The sequence below is a fragment of the Leopardus geoffroyi genome, chromosome D1 (genome assembly GCF_018350155.1).
Source record: "Leopardus geoffroyi isolate Oge1 chromosome D1, O.geoffroyi_Oge1_pat1.0, whole genome shotgun sequence".
Classification (NCBI taxonomy): Eukaryota; Metazoa; Chordata; class Mammalia; order Carnivora; family Felidae; genus Leopardus; species Leopardus geoffroyi.
Window position 1 is genome coordinate 101031645 of NC_059329.1, and position 21798 is coordinate 101053442.

At 37.1% G+C, this 21798-nt stretch overlaps 3 protein-coding genes across 3 annotated transcripts; 2 read left to right on the forward strand and 1 right to left on the reverse strand.

Annotated features, from left to right (window-relative positions):
- The first annotated feature begins 1786 nt into the window (after positions 1–1786).
- Positions 1787–2716, forward strand: LOC123600504 (olfactory receptor 4P4-like). Its single transcript, XM_045482540.1, has one exon. It carries the CDS (start codon positions 1787–1789, stop codon positions 2714–2716), a length of 930 nt encoding a protein of 309 aa, XP_045338496.1.
- Positions 2717–13900: 11184 nt separating this feature from the next.
- LOC123602648 (olfactory receptor 4P4-like) lies at positions 13901–14894 on the forward strand. Its single transcript, XM_045487110.1, has one exon. The coding sequence runs from the start codon at positions 13901–13903 to the stop codon at positions 14837–14839; it is 939 nt and encodes a 312-aa protein (XP_045343066.1). The 3' UTR covers positions 14840–14894.
- A 4455-nt stretch (positions 14895–19349) lies between these two features.
- LOC123600505 (olfactory receptor 4P4-like) lies at positions 19350–20288 on the reverse strand. The gene has a single exon (XM_045482541.1). The coding sequence runs from the start codon at positions 20286–20288 to the stop codon at positions 19350–19352; it is 939 nt and encodes a 312-aa protein (XP_045338497.1).
- Positions 20289–21798: the final 1510 nt, after the last annotated feature.

A 21798-nucleotide genomic window follows, 5' to 3' on the forward strand; every position in this document is an offset into this window, starting at 1 on the left:
AGGTTTAGCATAATCGCCGAATGATAAAGAGATTGAGATTGAACCTACCCTTATTCCTTCTATGTATTTTCTATATACTTTGTTAAAAACCTTTTTTTAAAAGATTTTATTTTTTTAAATAATTTCTATGCCTAAGATGGAGCTTGAACTCACAACCCCAAGAGCAAGAGTCGCATGCTTTACTGACTGAGCCAGCCAGGCACCTCCGTATTTTCTATATACTTTTAATTAAAATCACTCCTATTTATTTATTTTTTAAATTTTTTAATGTTTATTTACTTCTGAGGCAGAGAGAGACAGACAGAGCATGAGTGCGGGAGGGGCAGAGAGAGAGGGAGACACAGAATCAGAAGCAGGCTCCAGGCTTTGAGCTGCCAGCACAGAGCCTGACGCGGGGTTCGAACCCACGGACCGTGAGATCATGACCTGAGCCTAAGTCGGTTGCTCAACCGAGTGAGCCACCCACGCGCCCCCAAATCACTCCTATTTAAAACAAAATGATTTGGTTAGTACAGGTCTCAAAGTTATTTTACCATTCTAAATAATCCACTTTCTACATGGGAGTAATATTTATTGGACTTAATTATTGACAACTTTACTGATTTGGTAACACTAGCACTAATATAATAAAATCAGCAATGAAAGCTCCTACGCTTAATAAAGCAAGAGCCATTTTTTGATTGTTTGAGTTTCTCCACCATTTTGTGGCAAAGTTCAGGCAGATTTCCTTATTTTACAAGTGAGACACTTTAAGTTGAAAAAAAAAAGTTGGTAGGTACCTAAATTCACACACTCGTATAATTAGTAATGGAGCCTGGGTCTCAACCGTTTGTTTTCCATATAAACACTTCCCAAAAGTATTTTCTTTGAGTTATGTGGCAACAAGATTCTTTTGGCAAAGGGCATGCATGGGACAGGTATGGGAAACAAATTCGTACTGTAATTCAAACCACTGTGAAGAAAATGACTTGCAAATTATGATACGCTGAGTCAAGAGCAAAACCATAAAGGTGAAACTGACTTCTGCTTTTCTTTTCAGTTTTAACTTTGCTTCATTCTGTGGTTCATTTAAGTATGTGATTTTTATTGACGTGCCTATGGAAATAAGTGTACTTTTGATATAAAATACCGTCATCTTACTGTCACGAATCACTAAGACAAAGATAAACAAGCCATCCAAAAAAAGTATTCAAACCAATCCAGGGGCCTCCTGCCAAGAACTGTTTGTCTTTCACTTTGTAAAAGTATACGTATCATATATGAATCATTAGTTTTATTTTCTACCTCATTCTGAGGCTATTTGGGGGAAGCATATATTCTACTAGTGACCACTGTCAAGCTTCACATTTTCTTCTATATCATTTAACAAAAACTTTGATGACTTATACTTGCATCTTTGACAAATCTGAGTTTGTCAGGGACCCAGAGATATGTCCTTTACAAAGACTTAGCTGTATAGTTCTTTAGAATTGGAGAACATTTGGCGACTACTAAGAATTTTTACACTTCTTTTTAAAAAAATTTACTGATTAACTGCATTAATTTTTATTAATGTCAAGATTGAACCTAATGTCCCAAAAGACTGACCTATGGAAATCATCATGAGATTAATTGGAAAAAAATATTACATATTAGATTTTATTTTCCCAAACGCTGGGATCATATCTATTAAATATCCCTTCATGATATTAGTGCCATCATCTATATTCTCCATGCACGTTTCTGACACTGACTTGTGTGTTATGTCTTCCCAGGGGGCTGTTATGCATTCTTACTGCACTGGATCATGGGAAATAGAAACAACGTCACCGTGTTTATTCTCTTGGGACTCTCTCAAAACAAGAACGTTGAAATCGTCTGCTTTATATTATTTTCATTTTGCTACGTCGCCATTTGGATGGGCAATCTGCTCATAATGATTTCCATCACATGCAGTCCACTCATTAACCAACCTATGTATTTCTTCCTTAATTGTCTCTCACTTTCTGACCTTAGCTACACATCAACAGTGACACCCAAACTTCTGATTGATTTGCTGGCAGAGAGGAAGACCATTTCCTACAGTAACTGCATGACACAGCTTTTTATCCTCCACTTTCTCGGAGGCATCGAGATCTTCATCCTCACGGGGATGGCCTATGACCGCTACATGGCCATCTGCAGGCCCCTGCACTACACGGTCATCATGAGCAGACAGAGGTGCAACACAATCATCACAGCCTGCTGCACGGGGGCATTTCTACACTCTGCCAGCCAGTTCCTTCTCACCATCTTCTTACCCTTCTGTGGCCCCAATGAGATAGATCACTACTTCTGTGACGTGTATCCTCTCCTGAAACTGGCCTGCACTGACACGTACAGAATTGGCATCTTGGTAATTGTCAATTCAGGTCTGATTGCCTTACTGGCTTTTGTGATTTTGATGGCGTCCTATTTTCTGATTCTGTACACCATCAGGGCTTACCCTGCAGAGAGCCGCGCCAAAGCTCTGTCCACCTGTAGTTCCCATGTCACAGTTGTGATTCTGTTCTTTGCGCCTGTTCTCTTCATTTATATTCGACCAGTCGTGACACTTCCAGAAGACAAAGTGTTTGCTCTCTTCTACACCATCATTGCCCCCATGTTCAACCCTCTGATCTACACGCTGAGAAACATGGAGATGAAGGATGCCATGAAGAAAATTTGGTTTCGTCATTTGTTCTTGGAAGGGAAGTAACTTCTACGCAAAGCGTTCTAGAATTTCACGTTAGAGCTCCATCCTGACCCTAGAATTAATAAGAAATGACATACAGAGAGTGTATAGTGATTGCAAAGCCAGCCTCAGGTTGGAGCTCAGAAACTATAGCATTTTCAAGACTTCTCCTGATTGGACAATTTTATTATTTTTTACGATGTTTTTTCTTTTTTTTTATTTATGTATTATTGGTATACAGTATCTTATTCATTTCAGGTGTACATCACAGTGATTCCATGTTTTTATACATTTTGAAATGATCCCCAGAGTAAGTCTAATTACCATCTGTCACCATACGAAATGAATACAATATTATTGATAATTGGACAGTTTTCATTTATGTTTTTCAATTCATTCTTCCTCCATTCTCCTCGAGTACCTGTCCCAAGTTCTCCTTAATATGATAGTTTATTGTGAACGTGTAGCGAAGCCTTTTTTTCCCTCCTGTGGACTTCCACTGTCACTAAAGCGTACTCCTATTGACAGAAACTAATAAGTCTCCTGGTAGATAAGAAATATAGGTAGATTTTACTCCTGGCATCTCAGAGGAGAGCATATAAAAGTAGGTTTTTGAGCCGAGGGAAATAGGTACATGAGCTGTACAGTATTCATAAACACTCTTTTGTATGGTATTTGAACTTTATGAAAGGAGCTTATATTTATATTTCCAATGAACAAGATGCTGCTGCTAAGGTAGTCTCACTCTCTTCCAAAAAAGAAACAGAACATCCTCAACATTCTGGATGAAGTTAATTCCAATTTAGTTCCCTTTCTAGGTCAGGTTATAATCCTCCCTAGAAAATCTGTAACACTAAGAACATATTGTAAAATTACTCAATACATTGCTACATTGCTTCAACTGTCACGAGATAACTCATGATAACTGGCAATGAGATTTTAGTTAACTTTTATACCTTTATTTCTTGTCCTTTCTATTCATTCTTTCCCTTAATTTCAGGTTGACCTTTATTATTGGGGTTCTTTGTCTACTAATGTGAACCAAATCATCATTCCTGATATTCTGTGTCTTTAATGATCTTGTCATTTTTCTTTTTCTTTTTTTAAATTAATTTTTACTATTAGCTATGGAACTTTTAAGAGATGCCCTGGGTTCCAGATATTGGTCATCCGTGCACCATTGTGTCAAACAAACAAATCTGACCTTATCATCAATACCAATCACGCCAGCCCCTTCCTGTCTTTTGGTTTCGTAGAGGCAGGAGGAGCCCAAAATGTCCAAGTGACAACTTCATTTTCCACTTCAATAAAATAATTGTTGTGTTCCCTGATGAAAGAATAACCTCTATAGGTAAAACCTATAAACCTGCTGAGTTGAAAAATGCTGGCACAGGGAGCAAACAAATTCTATAATGATTTTAGTATAATAATAAAGGAGGTCCTTGCATACACATTCTTTTATTCCATAAAATTCTATAACTGTTTTTATCATGACTATGGATTAAATAAAATCATATTTTCGTTAACACATCCTTAAATATAGAACTCCAGCTTTTCAGCATGCTGTTTCTGAATTGACACTGTTCAGTAAGCCACTTACTCACTGCTTCTGATCAGTTACTTAAGAGAAATGGGTTATGAATTGTTTGCTAGGGCTACCATAGCAAAATGCCACAGACTGTGTGACTTAAACAAAAATATATTTTTGGGCAGTTCTGGAGTCTGGAAGTCCAAGGTCAAAGTGCTGGCAGGTGTAGTATCTCCAAAGATCTGTGTCCTTGGCTTGTAGATGACTGCCTTCTCTGTGTGTCCTCACATGGTCTTCTCTCTGTGCACAGATATTCCTGGTACTTTTTCTGGGTGTCCAAATTTTCTCTTATAAGGATACCTGTAATATTGGATTAAGGCCCACCCTAAAGGCCTCATTGTAACTTAATTGCCTCCTTAAAGGCCTTATCTCTAAATGATCACATTCTGAGTTACTTGGATTCAATATATGAATTTTCAAAAACACAGTTCAGTCTATAACAGGGTATGTAGTAGGATCAGTGAATTCCTGTGTATATGTCCACTACCATGCTTCTTTTTTAATTTTTGTAATGCTTATTTTTATTATTTTGAGAGAGAGAGAGAGCACACTGGGGAGGTGCAGAGAGAAAGGGAGACACAGAATTTGAAGCAGGCTTCAGGGTCTGAGCTGTCAGCACAGAGCCCAACATGGGGCTTGAACTCGTGGACTGTGAGATCGTGACCTGAGCCAAAGTCAGACGCTTAACCAACTGAGCCACTCAGGTGCCCCTACCATGCTTCTTTTACTCTGAAATAAATTACTTGATCAGAATCAATCCTAAGTGAAATAACGTGGTGGTGAATAAGACATTCCATAAGTCGATGCATTGTGCTGCTTGTACAAGCATTATAAGCAAGAAAGACGAATCCATATCCAGAATAAGTGTCTATTTATGTGAACACAAATTCTGTTTCTTCCATGTTGGAAGGTTTTCAGTGTAATCCACTTGCTACCACAGGACTGAGTAACTGAGTAGTCTCCCTGAAGAATGTACATGTTGAACACTCAATGTTGGTGTGACAGACAGTAACTTCTAAAGATGGCCACAGCAATATTTCCTAATTAGTCCATATGGAGAGACCATATGAGGAATTTTACGGCCAGCAGCTCGTCTGATGTCTGGGCTCAGAACCAGTGTTAATTGCCAGATATGTAAGTCAAGATGGCCCCAGATGACTTCAGCTGCTAGCTAGTGAGCACCCCTTGCCTTTGAGTTTTGTCATCTGAGACCCAAGACATCATGGAGCACAGCCAAGCCATCCTCACTATGTCTAAATTCCTGATCCATAGGGTCCAAGTGCATAATAAATTGGTTGTTTTACACCACTAAATTTGGGGTTGCCTTACATAGTCATAACTACAAAGTAGTCACAGAAGCCAGATGAACCTTCATGAGGTAAATTTCATATTGCTCATCCCTAGCAATAGCATTCATAGGGATGCTTTCTAGGCCACAATGGCCACTTTAGACCTAGACCAAAGAGTTTGAACTCGTAGCTGGGAAAAGAGGATGGCTGAGATCCATGAAACATATAATCTTGTCTACCATCATTAAGAAGTTCCTCTGCAGTAGACACTGATGTGTATGACTCACATTTTGTCTATTCATATATCCGCATCTTCTACTCATGTTTTCTAAATCTCTAAACACCAGTAAAACCATTAACGACTGCCATGAATTGGAACAGATCTATGCCTCTAGTTATCTCTTGGTCTATACAAAGTAGACAGCAAGATGAACTGGCTAAGCTTTTGCCAACTAAGAAGGTCTTCCTTAACCCCTATCATTTTGGGGACATTCATATTCGGGGATTTAATGCTACAAAATTCTATTCCAGTTGGTGCCAAGTTTCCATGTAGAACTAAACATAAACAGAGAGAATCATATATTTCCTTTGCAGCCAGCTCCCCGTAAAGCTACATGTGCTGACTGAGACAAAAGAGATGAAATCACAGGAAATCTCCTCAACGTTTCTTGAGCCTATCAGACCTTAAGGAAATAAACATCATGGCGCCAGGAAGTAACAGAGGTGAGGTTGTTATGTAATCCCCAGGCCATGGGAATCTCTGCTACTCTGGAAAGGAGTAAGAAGCAGATTCTGCTTGTACAGAGGTTTCAGGGCATTTGGGTGCTCAAAATTCTCAGATTCAACCCCAAACGTCACTATCTTAGATTGCAGTTTCATTTTCCTTTTTTAGGGTTCTGGTGTTGACTTAAGAGACCATAAAGGCTGTACTTTTCTGTTCCCTTGACAGCCCACCCTGCTGTGCTTGTGGTCGAATCCTTCATTTTCCTCAGGGTCTATGTTTTGTCTTCTGGAGACCAGAGCTACGACAGAAAACCTCTCATCCTGATAAGTTGTGTAGGCGAACTAATAGCTACTCTATACTTTATATAAGGTTTCTGATACCAACAACAGAAGGCGGGCCATTTCACAATCCTTATAATTTTGTGCTTCTCACACCACACACCTTTCAAGCTCCACAGACATTGTGAATCCCAATACATCAATGATGTTTGTGGAAAATCAGTAAATTTTTTTTTTTTTTGCGTGGAAAATAAGAAAAATGTTCTCTTCAAACATAAGGTCAAAATTGTCAATAGCAGAAGCATTATAAGAGTTTTCTCTCAAATTACTAATTTATATGTTCTTCCACTTAATAACTATTTTTTTCTACAGATAGGAATAACCAGCTTGTATGGTGTTCAGTCTTATTCAGACTATGGCTGCTCCAATACAACCAAATTCCTCACTTTTTTTCTAAATTAGTCAGCATACTCTTCTTCTCCAATCCTGACCACAACCTATGCATCATTTTCAGACACATTCAGTCTGCCCCGATTCTTTACTCATATTTTGCACCCAGAAAGTCCCCAGTTACGCTTTGCATAATCTACAATTGACCCTTGAATAATGTGGGGATTAGGGATGTACACAACTTTTGGCCCCACATCCCCTCAAACTTAACTACTAATAGCCTACTGTTGCCTGGAAGCCTTACCAATAACAGGAACAGTCAATTAGCACATAATTTTGTATGTTATACATGTTACATATGTCATATACTGTATTATTATAATAAAGTCAGCTAGTTATTAGGGAAATCCTAAGGAAGAGAAAATACACTTATAGTATTGTAATATATTTATTTAAAAAAAATCCGCATATAAATGAACTCACATAGTTCAAGCCCATGTTGTGCAGGTGTCGATGGTACTATGACCTGTAGCTCAAGCTTCACTTTGTTATGCACCATTTTCTAGCTGTTTTGACCATGCTTTCCATTGTATATACCTTTTTAATTGATTTCCTGGATTACAAAAACACCTTTTTTATTTTAGAGGAACATTTTCTAAGTTTTATTCAACACAAATCCTCATTGTGGTATTTGTAGGAGAAAGTACTATAAATTTACGCCTGCTCTCAGAGTTAAATATGTGGAAAATGGTTGCCAAAGCGGAGGCTAGAGGAAGAAGTAGGGCCATTGGGATGTTCAGTAGGACACAAGAACCTTGCCACCCACTGTTCCATCAATTTCTTCTGCACTAAGGCAGACTTCAAATCCTGGCCTTAGGCTTCTTCTGCATTTTCTAGTTCAACCTCTGTAAAGACGTTACATTATTCCCTACTGTTTCCTCAGAATGTGTTTCAAAAAAAGCACGTAATTTATTGTCTATCAATATTGGATAGAGGTGAATTCTTGGTTTGTGCTCAAATTCCTCAAGGTATAAAAAGTTCTTAACCATGGCATAACTATTTTTTAAGGACTGAAAAGGAATTAAGCCATTTTCAGCTGTCCATTGGCCAACTTTTCTTTTGGGAAATGTCTTACCCCATAAAAAAATGAGAGGGAGGTCTGGGGCTGTAATCTCCCAGGTAATCTAGTTTGAATAACACTTGGAAATTAAACAGCATTATATATACAGGTCCAATGCTGAAACCAATGAAGAGGCACCTTTTGAGTAGAAAACACACAAGAGCATTTTTCAACATAAATGCCACTGATGATTTTATTTCCTTTTAGTTTCAAAAATCAGGAGAAAATGATTCTCTTTATAAGGGAAATAGGAAAGTCCCAGAACCAGGACTTACATGGGATGCTCATGTGATGAAATTCATTAATCTTCAGCAGCAAAATTAAGCATTTATTTTGATCGTGTTGAAAGCACCAAATGCCGCCTTTTACTCAGAGATAAAGAAATTTGTCCAATGAGATAATCGCCTGGTAAGTAAAATTCCAACCACTTTATAATAAAAAAAAAAAATGACTTTCAAATTTTACAAAGCTTATATATACAGCATAAATTAAATTTTTATCTATAAGTACGCTGATTTTATAGGCTCATTTCCCTCTTCAAGTTTTGTAAATATTTTCTATAGCAACTTTCTGTTACATTAGTACTGAATTCAGTGAATGATTGTGACTATAGCCCTGAGAAAATTTTGGAGCTGTTGTCAAAAAGTTAGCTCAACCTTGATTTCTTGAGTGAGGCAACTTGGTTACAGAAAGAAATAACAAAAAAAAGGTAATATGCCCCTGGAATAATTCTAAGAATAATTTGAGCTTGACAGCCAAATTATCAGTACCCAAAATCATTTATTTTAAAAATCAAAATATTCTTAAAATTAGTCTTCAGAAGCTATCAATATTTTATCCAAAATTTAAAGAGGCTTGGTTTCCTTTTGGCAAAAGAGAGATAATGAAAGAATCACTGGGCCTCTTAGGATCAACGATTAATACAAGTGGAAGATTTAGAACTACCTGTAGAGTATGGTAAGCACTAAATAATATTAGATATTGTCATTATTTCTCTTTTACGTCTGCGAAGGACTCTACTAATAATAGCAATCTATTTGATATAAATTGTAATAGCTTACATTTTTATCTATTAACATTTTAGTGTACTTTTGTTTATTTTTCCCCATTATATATTGGGTACCTAATCCATACATAATGATTTGAGGGAAAAAAATGTGAAAGAGAAAAAAATTAATGCCTGCTGCATACTTTGTACCTGATTATTCAACCTACACAATTACGGAACATTGATGTTAGGAATGCACATGTTAAAGAAGGAAAAACTGCCAGACAAGTTAATTACCTTACTCCAGACCATATGGCCAGATCTCTAGCCTGGTTTTGTGTAAATCCAAAATGAATCCACTGAGTGAAATATTAAATTATCAAGGGTAAGAAGAATACAAGGCACTGTCATTGCCTGATAAACTGCCTTGAATCAATGTAATGAAAATTAATTTCCTGGATGTTCAAATTTAAATTTTAATAATGAGATAAATGGAAGTATTTCAGGGAGGCATAATGAGATAAAGATTTCCACAGGTTGAAAGACCCAGCAGTTGTATACATTTTTCAGTGCTCATCAAAATAATCCCCTTCGCCCATTTCACCCATCTCCCCACCCATCTCTCCTCTGGCCACCACCAGTTTGTTCACTGTGTTTAAAATTCTGAGGTTTCTGGTTTTTTTTTTTTTTTTGTCTCTTTTTTCTTTGTTCATTTGTTTGGTTTCTTAAATTCCACAGATGAGTGAAATCATATGGTATTTGTCTTTCTCTGACTGACTTATTTCACTTAACATTATATATTCTATGTCCTTCTATGTTGTTGCAAATGGCAAGATTACATTCCTTTTTATGGCTGAGTAATATTCCATTGCACACACACACACACACACACACACACACACACGCACACGTGTGTGTGTGCGTGTGCGTGTGTGTGTGTGTGTGTGTGTGTGTGTAAAATCACATCTTCATCAATTCATTTACTGTTGGGCACTTGAGTTACTTCCGTAATTTGGCTATTAGAAATAATGCAGCAATAAATATAGGGGTGAAATATTTGCAAAAGAGTGGTTTTTAAGCATGGGTATGACATAGAAAACCATAATTTTAGAGATTAATTTAGCATGGTATATTGAAGAAACTAAAAAGAGACAGAGTTATTAAAATAGAGGTGGAATATCTCTGTCACACAAGGTGACTAGCCTGGGTGCTCTTATAGGACCCTTTGCTCTCAGAAAGGAGAGAGGACTAAGGACAGGGGGAACCTGAAATATATCCTCAAACAAGTGCCTTAAAGTATCTAATAGTTGCAAAAAAGGACAGGAAAAACAGTCTGTTACCCCCTACATCCTTTAAAAAAAGGATACGTTCTTTTTTTTTTTTCAAAATCAAGGAATCAATTAGTGACAGAAACTTGAGTTCTTAAAAAAAATTGGTATAGTTCTTACATTTTAAGATAAGAGAAAAAGAGTCTAGGTAAGGGTTGGATTTTATGGCCTACAAATCAGTAAAGCAAAGCAAGTTTAAATTAAAAAAAAATGTATCTCAACCCCTACACTAGCTCTTTGACTGTATGTAAAATTGGCATTAAAATATCCTTGCTCCTATTTGAGATAAGTCTGTTGAGGCTAATGCTTCCTACAAAAGCAGGTAGGTTGTACCTTCCAGGATTTTGATAGAATTTTTTGCAGAATTGAAGAAGATGAGGTGACTGAATCAATTAGGAAGGGCCAGTTTTCATTTTTTATTTGTATTTCATATATTTATTGTGTGCATATTTGTAAAAGTAGAGAATATTTATGTAATGTTTCCATATTTAAAGCTAAGTTTAAATGGCCGAGTTCCATGTTCTTCCTGAAATTTATTTTGCTTTTCTGCACGTCACCACCATGAGGGCCAGGACCTTTCACATCTACTCAAGTCCATTACACTACATGGTAGGAACTCAAAAAATATTTGTCAAAGAAAGAAATAAAGTATTCATCTCTCTTTTTGTACACACCATCTTGAAACCCTTACTACGTGCAATTGATTTGAAACTTTGAAAAGCTCCATGTAGTATAGAGAAGGGAAGTGTCTTTTCTTTGACTTTTTTATTTTATGTGATTATTTTATGAAAGTTTTATTTCAATTAACAGACGAGAGAAAGGAGGAACTGGAGGAAGTGAAGAAACCCAGCTATGGTCATAGCTTGTGCTATGTGTTTAAGCCAAATGAGTCCTTCCGGCTCTTGATACGAGGTTCTCTCTCTAAGCCACATAAGCCTGAAATTGAGATGTTGTAAATCTAAAATTCAGCGACTTTAATATTAACAAGGGAGGCATTGTAATTAATATGAAGGTATTGGAAATGTAAGTTCTTTTTTTAAAAATTTTTTTAATGTTTATTTATTTTTGAAGGAGAGAGACAGACAGAGTGTGAGAGGGGGAGGGATAGAGAGAGAGGGAGACCCAGGATCCGAAGCAGGCTCCAGGCTCCGAGCTGTCAGCACAGAGCCCGACGCGGGGCTCGAACTCATGAACCCGCCAGATCGTGACCTGAGCCGAAGTCGGACGCTTAACCGACTGAGCCCCCCAGACACCTGGAAATGTAAGTTCTAATTTAACCAGCACGCTTATGAATTCTTTGGGTATCTGATGATGCGTTGGAGAATTGCCACAAAGAAACGTTCGACTGGGGTAAACAGGGGAACCAGGGAGTCATTGAATTTTTTGCCCAGTTTGCCAATTTGAGATTTAGTTAACGTGAAAGAGCAACAGAGACAGAAAGACAGTGTTTCAAACTATATTGCTTGTTAATTAATGAAATTTTTCTATTCATATTTTTTTTTCTTATGAAAATCATGTTTTTCTTCAAGGCTGTATGAAGAAAAGTATTAAAAATGAGCTTAGATTCTTGGAAAGGACTAATGGTAAGCTTTAACTACAGAGGCACGTTGGCAAATTCATTGAAAATAAACAAAAGAAAACAAGAAAACAAAAAAGGGGCACCTGGGTGACTCCCTCAGTTAAGCGTCCAACTTCAGCTCGGGTTGTAATCTCACAGATCATGGGTTCGAGCCCCACCTCGGGCTCTGTGTTGACAGCTCAGAGCATTGAGCCTGCTTGGGATTCTGTGTCTCCCTCTCTCTCTGCCCCTCCTCCACTCACGCTCTATAAATAAACATTTAAAAGAATTAAAAAAAATAAAATAAGCATATTCACTATTTAAATTAAAGCTATTTAAAAAATATCTTCTATTTTTTCTGATTACAGGAATACTGAGAATATATGTAATAGCCTGAAAAATGGTCCTTGGGATGCACTTTTTTTTTTTAATTTTTTTTTTCAATGTTTATTTATTTTTGGGACAGAGAGAGACAGAGCATGAACGGGGGAGGGGCAGAGAGAGAGGGAGACACAGAATCGGAAACAGGCTCCAGGCTCTGAGCCATCAGCCCAGAGCCCGACGCAGGGCTCGAACTCACGGACCGCGAGATCCTGACCTGGCTGAAGTCGGACGCTTAACCGACTGCGCCACCCAGGCGACCCGGGATGCACTTTTTATGGAATCATCATTATTTCTACAAGAAATAATTCAGTCACCTTAAAAATATAAGAAAAATGGTGAAATCATGATTTATTCATGCAATCTTTCATTTATTAAAAAAAATGATGATTGAAGTCCAGTATGTGTCTAGCAAGTGCCATTCATGCCTGTTTGAATTGCTCTACCATAGCGTGTGTCTCTCAATATTAAGTATTTAATTCTTTTCTTTTTCATCTATTTCCATCAAAAGACATGTCACAGCCACTTGCTCCTCAGCTGGTATCATATTTTCTTTATTGCTGGCTATACTGTTGATAAATATTAAATGGTTCCAACCCAGAGTCAGGACTTAGAGTGAGACAAATGAGTTACTCATCTTGTGTGCAAACAGCTCAATAATGAAGATAGTAAGATTTTTATGCAGTATTTAAAAAATGCAAATTCCACCATTAAAAAAAAAACGAGAATTCTAAGAATTCTATTTATTTATTTTTCCAAGTTTGTTTTAAGGAATTCCAGCTGGCTAACATACACGTAATATTAGTTTCAGGTATAGAATTTAGTGATTCAACCCCCACTCCCTTCCAAAAAAAAAACAAACTGGAAATTTTATTTTATTTTTTTATTTTTTAATTTTATTTTAATTTTTTTTTCAACGTTTATTTATTTTTGGGACAGAGAGAGACAGAGCATGAACGGGGGAGGGGCAGAGAGAGAGGGAGACACAGAATCGGAAACAGGCTCCAGGCTCTGAGCCATCAGCCCAGAGCCTGACGCGGGGCTCGAACTCACGGACCGCGAGATCGTGACCTGGCTGAAGTCGGACGCTTAACCGACTGCTCCACCCAGGCGCCCCTAAAAAACTGGAAATTTTAAATAAAGACAGGATTCTATCTTACAACTGTGTAATTCACCTCACTTGCTTGGATCCCAGCCTGGCTATTTCAAACCATCAAGCAGATGAGTTATTCCAGGAAAAGAAATGCATCCCCTCTAAGCTCACCTTTTCCATCTTCTACATAAGATGTCTGCGCATCTTTGTTTATGACATGAGCGAGTATGACCATTAATATTATTCCTTTTCACTCTACAAAGTAACCTGATCTGTTAAATTATATGTTAAGCCTATTCATAAAAGCTTAGAAGTACTTTAAAATGTACTATAAGAAGCTGATGAGATAAATGAATTTATTTTTGCAACACTCATTCGAACCCACACCATGCTCAGTCAATATTTCCCATGAGGACTTGCCATTTCTCTTTTTTTTCAGGAAAACCTGTTGAGACTTAACTGCATTAGACCATGGAAAATATGAACAACGTCACTGAATTTGTTCTGTTGGGACTTTCCCAGAACAAGAAAATTAAAAACTTGTGCTTTCTACTATTCTTATTTTGTTACATAGCTATTTGGATGGGAAACTTGCTCATAATGATTTCTATCACATGCAGCCCGCTAATTGACCAACCCATGTATTTCTTCCTTAATAACCTTGCGCTCTCAGATCTGTGTTATACCTCAACAGTGACACCCAAGCTAGTCACCGACTTGCTGGCAGAAAGTAACATGATTTCTTATACTAGCTGTATGGCACAGCTTTTTGCCATGCATTTCTTTGGGGGGATTGAAATCTTTATCCTCACAGCGATGGCCTATGACCGCTACGTGGCCATCTGCAAGCCCCTGCACTATACCATCATCATGAACAGGCAGAGGTGTTATACCATAGTCACTGCTAGCTGTACCGGGGCATTTCTGCATTCTTTTTTCCAGTGTCTCCTTACCATCAATTTACCTTTCTGTGGCCCCAATGAAATAGATCACTACTTCTGTGATGTGTATCCTTTGCTGAAACTGGCCTGCACAGACACCTACCGAGTTGGGATCCTAGTGGTTGCCAACTCAGGCATGATGGGCTTGGTGACCTTTGTGGTCTTGGTGCTGTCTTACTTGTTGATATTGTACACCATCAGGGCTTACCCTGCAGAGAGCCGCACCAAAGCACTTTCCACCTGTAGTTCCCACATCACAGTTGTTGTTCTGTTCTTTGTGCCTGTTCTCTTCATTTACATTAGACCAACCACAACTTTCCCGGAAGATAAAGTGTTTGCTCTCTTCTACACCATCATTGCCCCCATGTTTAACCCTCTCATTTACACATTCAGAAACGTGGAGATGAAGAGTGCCTTGAGAAAAGTGTGGTGCCAGAAACTATGTTTTATTGGAAGGCAAATCATCTGAAAGGCATTTTCCCTCCTCATTACATATCTTACTTACGTGACATTCATTGTCTTGAAAAACCATGAACTCCGCTCTAAGAAAAATAAGCATAGACATTGGTGTCAGTGATATTCTCTCTACTTAAGTTCATTAAACCATGAATTTTTCTCTAGGAAATATAAGCATAGACACTGGGGTGACTGCATTAATATATAATTTACCTTGAAATACTTTCTTTTTTCTTTATTGTTTCTTATTTTTATTTTTCCCTTGTAATCTGAGTCCTCATTTCCTTGCTGAAGTTCTGTTACACTTTTCTTTGATATATTTTTCCTTTGGATTCTGTCCATAAGTTGCTAACTGAAAGTCCCCTTTTCTAATCTCCCCATACTTTGGATTCATGAATGAAATCTTCAGATGTACATAAACTGCAATCCTGTTAATCATCCCAGACATAAACGGTCCTCCCTGTGTTCTCATCAAAAAGGAGCATCAGAAACTTAGAATCATGTTTTCCACTGAGCTCTTTAGTTTCCATATTCATTGCAACAATTTAAAAAGCAAATACTATTTAAATAGGGTCTAAGGAATAAAAGCATTATTTATGTAAGGAATAATGGTTGTATAAAAACCCGAAGAGTTTTTCTAAAATGACTTAATTAGATCATTTAAAAAGCACAGCATTTTAATAATTACAGAAATATTTGCTATAAAAATCCTCTTTGTATTGTAATAAAAAAGTGGCATTGGTAATAAATAAGGTAGCTATATAACACATTCTCCAAACTGAGCCCCATTTGAGTGTAAAATGGGGATCTACTGATACTTGTGCTGGCACAGCAGACATCAAATGAGATTGCACCAGAAGAGTAGGATGTTTGGCTACTTTTAAATGTCTGAGAAGTATGGATGCCTTAGACAGAAAGGCTAGTGGCAGTTACATTGTAGAATCTCCACTTAATATTACTTGGGGCCAATGTGACTGTAAAAACCAATATAAATTCTGGCATTGAAGCTACTTGTTTCAACATGCTTAATTTATTTAATTTAAGAATATGCTTAAATTTATTTTTTCCATTGCCATCAGAACGAAAACTATAAATTTCCAATTTCTATAGAGCATCTATAGCTCTGGATATCCATTGATATCTGTAGAATTGAAAAGTTCTTCAAATAATTGAAGTAAATAACTGTTTTTGTCCTAATTATTTAATGAAGTCAGACACTTTGGACATCATGAAAGTGGAACAAACATTATATTGCACAGCTTAGGGGGGAAATGAACAGAGACTGAATATATAAACAAATACATAAATAGAGCAGCAAAAAAAAAAAGTCATAGCACAGTGTACAATGAAAAATTTTAGGGAGTTCAAATGGAAAGATACGATTGGTTGTTAACCCACTTGAATTTAACTAAGTAAATTTAAAATAAAAAATAAACTCTAATTCTCTGAAAAAAAATGGAGAGCTGTCTTCAGAAAGGGCATGTTTGTAAAGGTATTAAAAATTTAAGAGAATTTTTACTAGAGCAATTGATAAACTAACTGGATCTTTAGTGAAATTCTTATGCAGCCTACATCATGACACATGTCAGTTTATACGAGTTCATTAAAGGTAACTCTTGGAGTAGTAAGACAACTATTAACAAACGCTTTATTTTTAACACTTGATTTTGGTTTAAACTCTTAAATTTATTGTCTAATGAAAATTACTTTTGATTATATGTAACTAGTATTACAAAGTAAAATAATAACAGAGATGACAATTATGATTCAAGTGGTGTCTTATAACACTCAAAATAAAAAAGAAAATATGACGTTAGCAACATAATTAAGCATGTGAATGAATAATATCTTCCTACATGAGAGACCCTGGAAAGACAACTAGTCTTTCCTCCTCTTTTTCTTCTTCTGTAAAATGGAGATAATAGTAACTGCCTCATAAGGTAATTATAAAAATGGAAGGATATGAGTATTGTTCTTAGAAAAGAAACTGCTCAAAATAATTTTTATTGTTGTTATTATCCCCTAGCATCTGTAAATTAATTTCTGTGGAACATTCAAATTAAAACATGTTAACATAAATAGTTAATTTTATACTTTGAAATTTTATTTTAGAATTATAAGCATAATGATTTTTGTGACTTATGTCCATACATGTGTAAGTAACATTATAATAAAGCATGATTGCAGTCAACACAAGTTATTTTTGAGGATCTTTTTCTTAAAAAGCTCTAAAACTGACGCTCCTTGGTGGCTCGGTCAGTGAAGCGTCAGACTAGATTTTGGCTCAGGTCTGCAACTCACAGTTCATGAGTTCGAGCCCCACATCAGGCTCCACGCTGGCAGTGTGGAGCCTGATGGGGATTCTGTCTCTCTCTCTGCCCTCCTCAGTTCTCTCTCTCTCTGTCTCTCTCTCTCAGTAAATAAATAAACTTTTTTTTTAAAAAAAAAAAAAAGCTCTAAAACTTTAATTTTGAATTAATTATCTAATTATTGGCTTTATTTTACAGATGAGTAAACTGAAATTTAGAGGTTAAAAGTTTTCTAAGCATCAAACTGGAACCTAAAGAGGCAATTACATAGTTTGGTAAAGAAAAGACTTTTGGGGTGCCTGGGTGGCTCAGTCAGTTAAGAGTCCGACTTCGGCTCTGGTCATGATCTCACGGTTCATGAGCTCCAGCCCTGCACCAAGCTCTATGCTGACAGCTCAGAGCCTGGAACCTGTTTCAGATTCTGTGTCTCCTTCTCTCTCTTTCTCTCTCTCTGAGCCTATTTCAGATTCTGTGTCTCCTTCTCTTTCTCTGTCTCTGAGCCTTTTTCAGATTCTGTGTCTCCTCTCTCTCTCTCTCTCTCTCTCTCTGTCTCAAAAAGAAATACATATTATAAAATTTTTAAAAAAAGAAAAATAAAAATAAATTCTCGTATAAATTGATGTCAACAGTCAAAGTTTATCAGGCTTGCCAGCAAGAGGGAAATTTTCACACTAGCCAGATCAAGATTTCACTTTTTTTGTCTTTTTTTTTGATGTTTATTTATTTTTGAGAGAGAGTGTGAGTGGGGGGAGGGTCAGAGAGGGGGACAGAGGATCCAGGATCCGTAGCAGGTTCTGCGTTGACAGCAGCAAGCCTCATGCAGGGCTGGAACTCATGACCATGAGATGGTGATCTGAGCTGAGATCGTGACCTGCACCAAAGTCAGATGCTTAACCGATGCAACCACCCAGGTGCCCAAGAGTTCACTCTTGATGGTGTCATGTATAAAAGAAAAGGTAGAAGGGGTGCCTGGGTGGCTCAGTCAGTTAAGCATGGGACTCTTGGCCTCAGCTCAGGTCTTGATCTCAGGGTGGTGAGTTTAAGCCCTGTGTTGGGTTCCACACTGGGTTTGAAGCCTACTTAAAAAGAAAAAAAAGAAAAGGAAAGGAAAGGAAAGGAAAGGAAAGGAAAGGAAAGGAAAAGAAAGGAAAAGACAAGGAAGAGAAAAGAAAAGAAAAGAAAAGAAAAGAGAAAAAGTAGAAGACGGAAAAGAAAATCAGATAAGATTTTCAGACTAGATACAACTGAGGAATGCCTTGTTTAAAAAAAACAAAACAAAACAAAACAAAACAAAACAAAAAACCACATAGTTGGGTGAGTGAATCCAACTTCTCCAAAGATGCACTTCTTTCCATTAACTTTCATCAGAGAACTGCTTAAACATTCCATTCCCTTGTACTTGCTGACTCACTCTATCATCTATTTATCATTTATCCATCATCTTTCTCTCTCTTTTTCCTATCAGCATCCCCTATCTATCCCATCAGTAAACCTGCTCTATATTTTATATGAAATATTGTTTTAGGATTATTTTAAACTTGAATTTAGATAGTGAAAATCTTTTACTTTGAAAAGGTCCTTAGTTTTGAGAGATTTATATTTTCTTCCTTCCTGCAGTACAAGTAGTTGTGGTTACTCCTTGATTATATATATTTTATGTCAAACCAGTTAAAATAGCATGAATTCAGCCATACTAATCTTTGCTACTCATACACCTTTTGGAGTATCTTGTCTGGATGATTGGATCCAGGGTAGAATCCTGTCTTGTCTGGATGAAGCCAGAATATTTAGAAGTAGAAAAATAAGCAGAGAAGGTACATATCAGAAGTATCTAATGTCTAAGTAGGTCATTAAGCCATGAAGGTGGTTCCTATAAGGGATGAGAAGCAGAGCTATGTGACAAGATATTTGTAAATTCATTCAATAAATATTTATTGAGCTCCTATATGTGATATAGACTTTGCTGACTACTAGGAAATAGGCAGTAAAATAAATACGATATGCCCTTACTTTCATGGAACTTAAAATTTAGCGAAGCAAGAAAACAGGGGAAGCACACCCGGAAAGGAATATGAAAGAGTAATCCACTGATGGCATTTTGCTGTTTAAGGCTTGCCTTTTGCATGCTGTGACTGATTTTTCCATTGGCAAAGAATCAGAAAAAGAGGGTGTGTGATGAGAAGATACCCATTTACATTTAAAGATGACGAGCCTTCAAATCATTGACTTCCCTTTCCAAAACCTTGCACCGCACCAAACTTTCCTTATGGCATTTTTCATCTCTGTGTTTCTAAGTGTGTAGATAAGAGGATTGAGCATGGGGACAATAATTGTGTAGAAGAGTGTGAACACTTTATCTTCCGGTAAAGTTGTGGCAGGTCGAATGTAAACAAAGATGACAGGTGCAAAAAACAGGATCACAACCGTGATGTGGGAGCTGCAGGTGGAAAGGGCCTTGTGGCGGTTCTCTGCAGAATATGCTCTCACATTGCATAATATCATGAAGTAGGAGGCCATCAAAACCACGAAGATCCCCAGTCCCATCAGGCCAGAATTGGCAATGACTAAGAAACCAATTTTGTGTGTATCAGTGCAGGCCAGTTTCAACAAAGGATATACATCGCAGAAATAGTGATCTATTTCATTGGGGCCACAGAATGGCAGAAAAATTGCAAGAAGAAACAGGCCAATGGAATGCAGAAACCCACCTGCACATGATGCTCCGAGAATTGAGTTACATCGTTGTCTACTCATGAGGACGGCATAATGGAGTGGTTTGCAGATGGCCACATAGCGGTCGTAGGCCATTCCTGTGATGATGCAGACCTCGACCCCCCCAAAGAAGTGTGTGGTAAACAGCTGTGTCATGCAGTTATGATAGGAAATGACCTTCTTCCCTGTCAGTAAGTCAGTCATTAGTTTGGGTGTCACAGTGGAGGTGTAGAGGAGGTCTGAGAGGGCAAGGTAATTAAGGAAGAAGTACATGGGCTGGTTAATTAGCTGACTGTAGGTGATAGAAGCCATAATAATCAGATTCCCCAACCAGATAGCGAGGTAACAGAGTAAGAAAAATAAAAAGCAGGGGATCTGGACTTTCTTACTCTTAGAAAGTCCCAGGAGAATAAATTCAGTAACATTATTCCTATTTTCCATGATCCGATGCTCCAGAAAGGTATCTGAGAGGACAAAAGTAATGAAGCAAATAATTGATGAGACAATGGAAATCTAATATTCAATTAAAATGGCCTAATGCATATTTTAAGACCTTAGCCATTTGGAGATCCACTGAAATCACTCATTCATTTAACAAAATCCTTTTAAATATCTAGTGCCAATACTCGTCCCAGAACTTTGGATAGCATGGTGAATTAAACAAAGTCCGAGTTTTTGTGTAGTTTACATCCTTTTGTGAGAAAACAGGAAATTATGCTCCGTAAGAATAAAAGGGGGATATCTAATAGTGTTAAGTATTTATTCAAGTACTAAGTCAAAGTATACGTATTAATGTAAATAGCGTTACGTGTTAATTCCATCAATGTTAAGTGAACAATTTTAGGATGTAAACTAGGGAATTTACTTGAACAGATGGTTTCTAATGAGGTCACAAAAATGGTGGAGGGCATGTGAGTGATTTATACAATGCTGGGCATATAATCAATGTTAAATAGATATTAACTAAAAAAAACTGGGGTCGCTTGGGTGGCTCAGTCAGTCAAGTGTTCTACTTCAGCTTAGGTTAGGTCATGATCTCACGGCTTGTGAGTTTGAGCCCTGCCTCTGGCTCTGTGCTGACAGCTGAGAGCTTGGAGTCTGCTTCGGATTCTGGGTCTCCCTCTTCCTTTGCCCCTCCCCTTGTGCTCTGACTCTCAAAAATGAATAAATATTTTAAAAAATTAAAAAAAAAAAGAAACAACTGGCAAGTACACAGTTTGCTAGAGGCTTAAAGGAATAACAATACAGGACTAGAAATGACCATTAATCCACTAATTAAGTAATTCATGATATAACTAAAGAGGAAGTTATTTTTCTAATTTGCCCTGTAGTTTTGAGGGGTTTATAAGAGAAAATAAGTATAGAAATTACTCCATGAAATTTTTATATTACTTAAGAGTTCTTTGTAGCATAATGTAGCTATGTTCTGCTTTTCCTATTTCTTTCTCTTGCAGGATTATAAGAAAACCAACCTTACTTTTAAAATTTTCTTGTTGGTTCAATAATTTTTATTTTATTCTTTTAAATGTTTATTTATTTATTTTGAGAGAGAGAGAGAGAGAGAGAGTGAGCACCCGAGCAGGGGAGAGAGAGGGAGAGAGAGAATCCCAAGCAAGCTCCATGCTGTCAATGCAGAGCCTGATGTGGGGCTCAATCTCATGAACCATGAGATCAGGACATGAGCCAAAATCGGGTTGGATGCTTAACCAACTGAGCCACCCAGACGTCTCTGGGTCAGTAATTTTTAAATGAATTAAAACATGTTTATACATCTCTGATATCTTCTGCTTTTCTGTTAAATTGGATGTATTCTACTACAAGAGAAATTAAACTTAACAATAATTAAGAGCCATGTAGTTGAAAAATATTAACTTTAGAATTAATACTTAGGAGTCAATGGTGCTTCCTTATAAGAAATATATGTCCAAAGTGCAAACATTCTTTAGTTTAT

Coding starts and splice junctions, on each gene's coding strand:
- LOC123600504 (XM_045482540.1), top strand. CDS start 1,787: ATGGGAAATAGAAACAACGTCACCGTGTTTATTCTCTTGGGACTCTCT.
- LOC123602648 (XM_045487110.1), top strand. CDS start 13,901: ATGGAAAATATGAACAACGTCACTGAATTTGTTCTGTTGGGACTTTCC.
- LOC123600505 (XM_045482541.1), bottom strand. CDS start 20,288: ATGGAAAATAGGAATAATGTTACTGAATTTATTCTCCTGGGACTTTCT.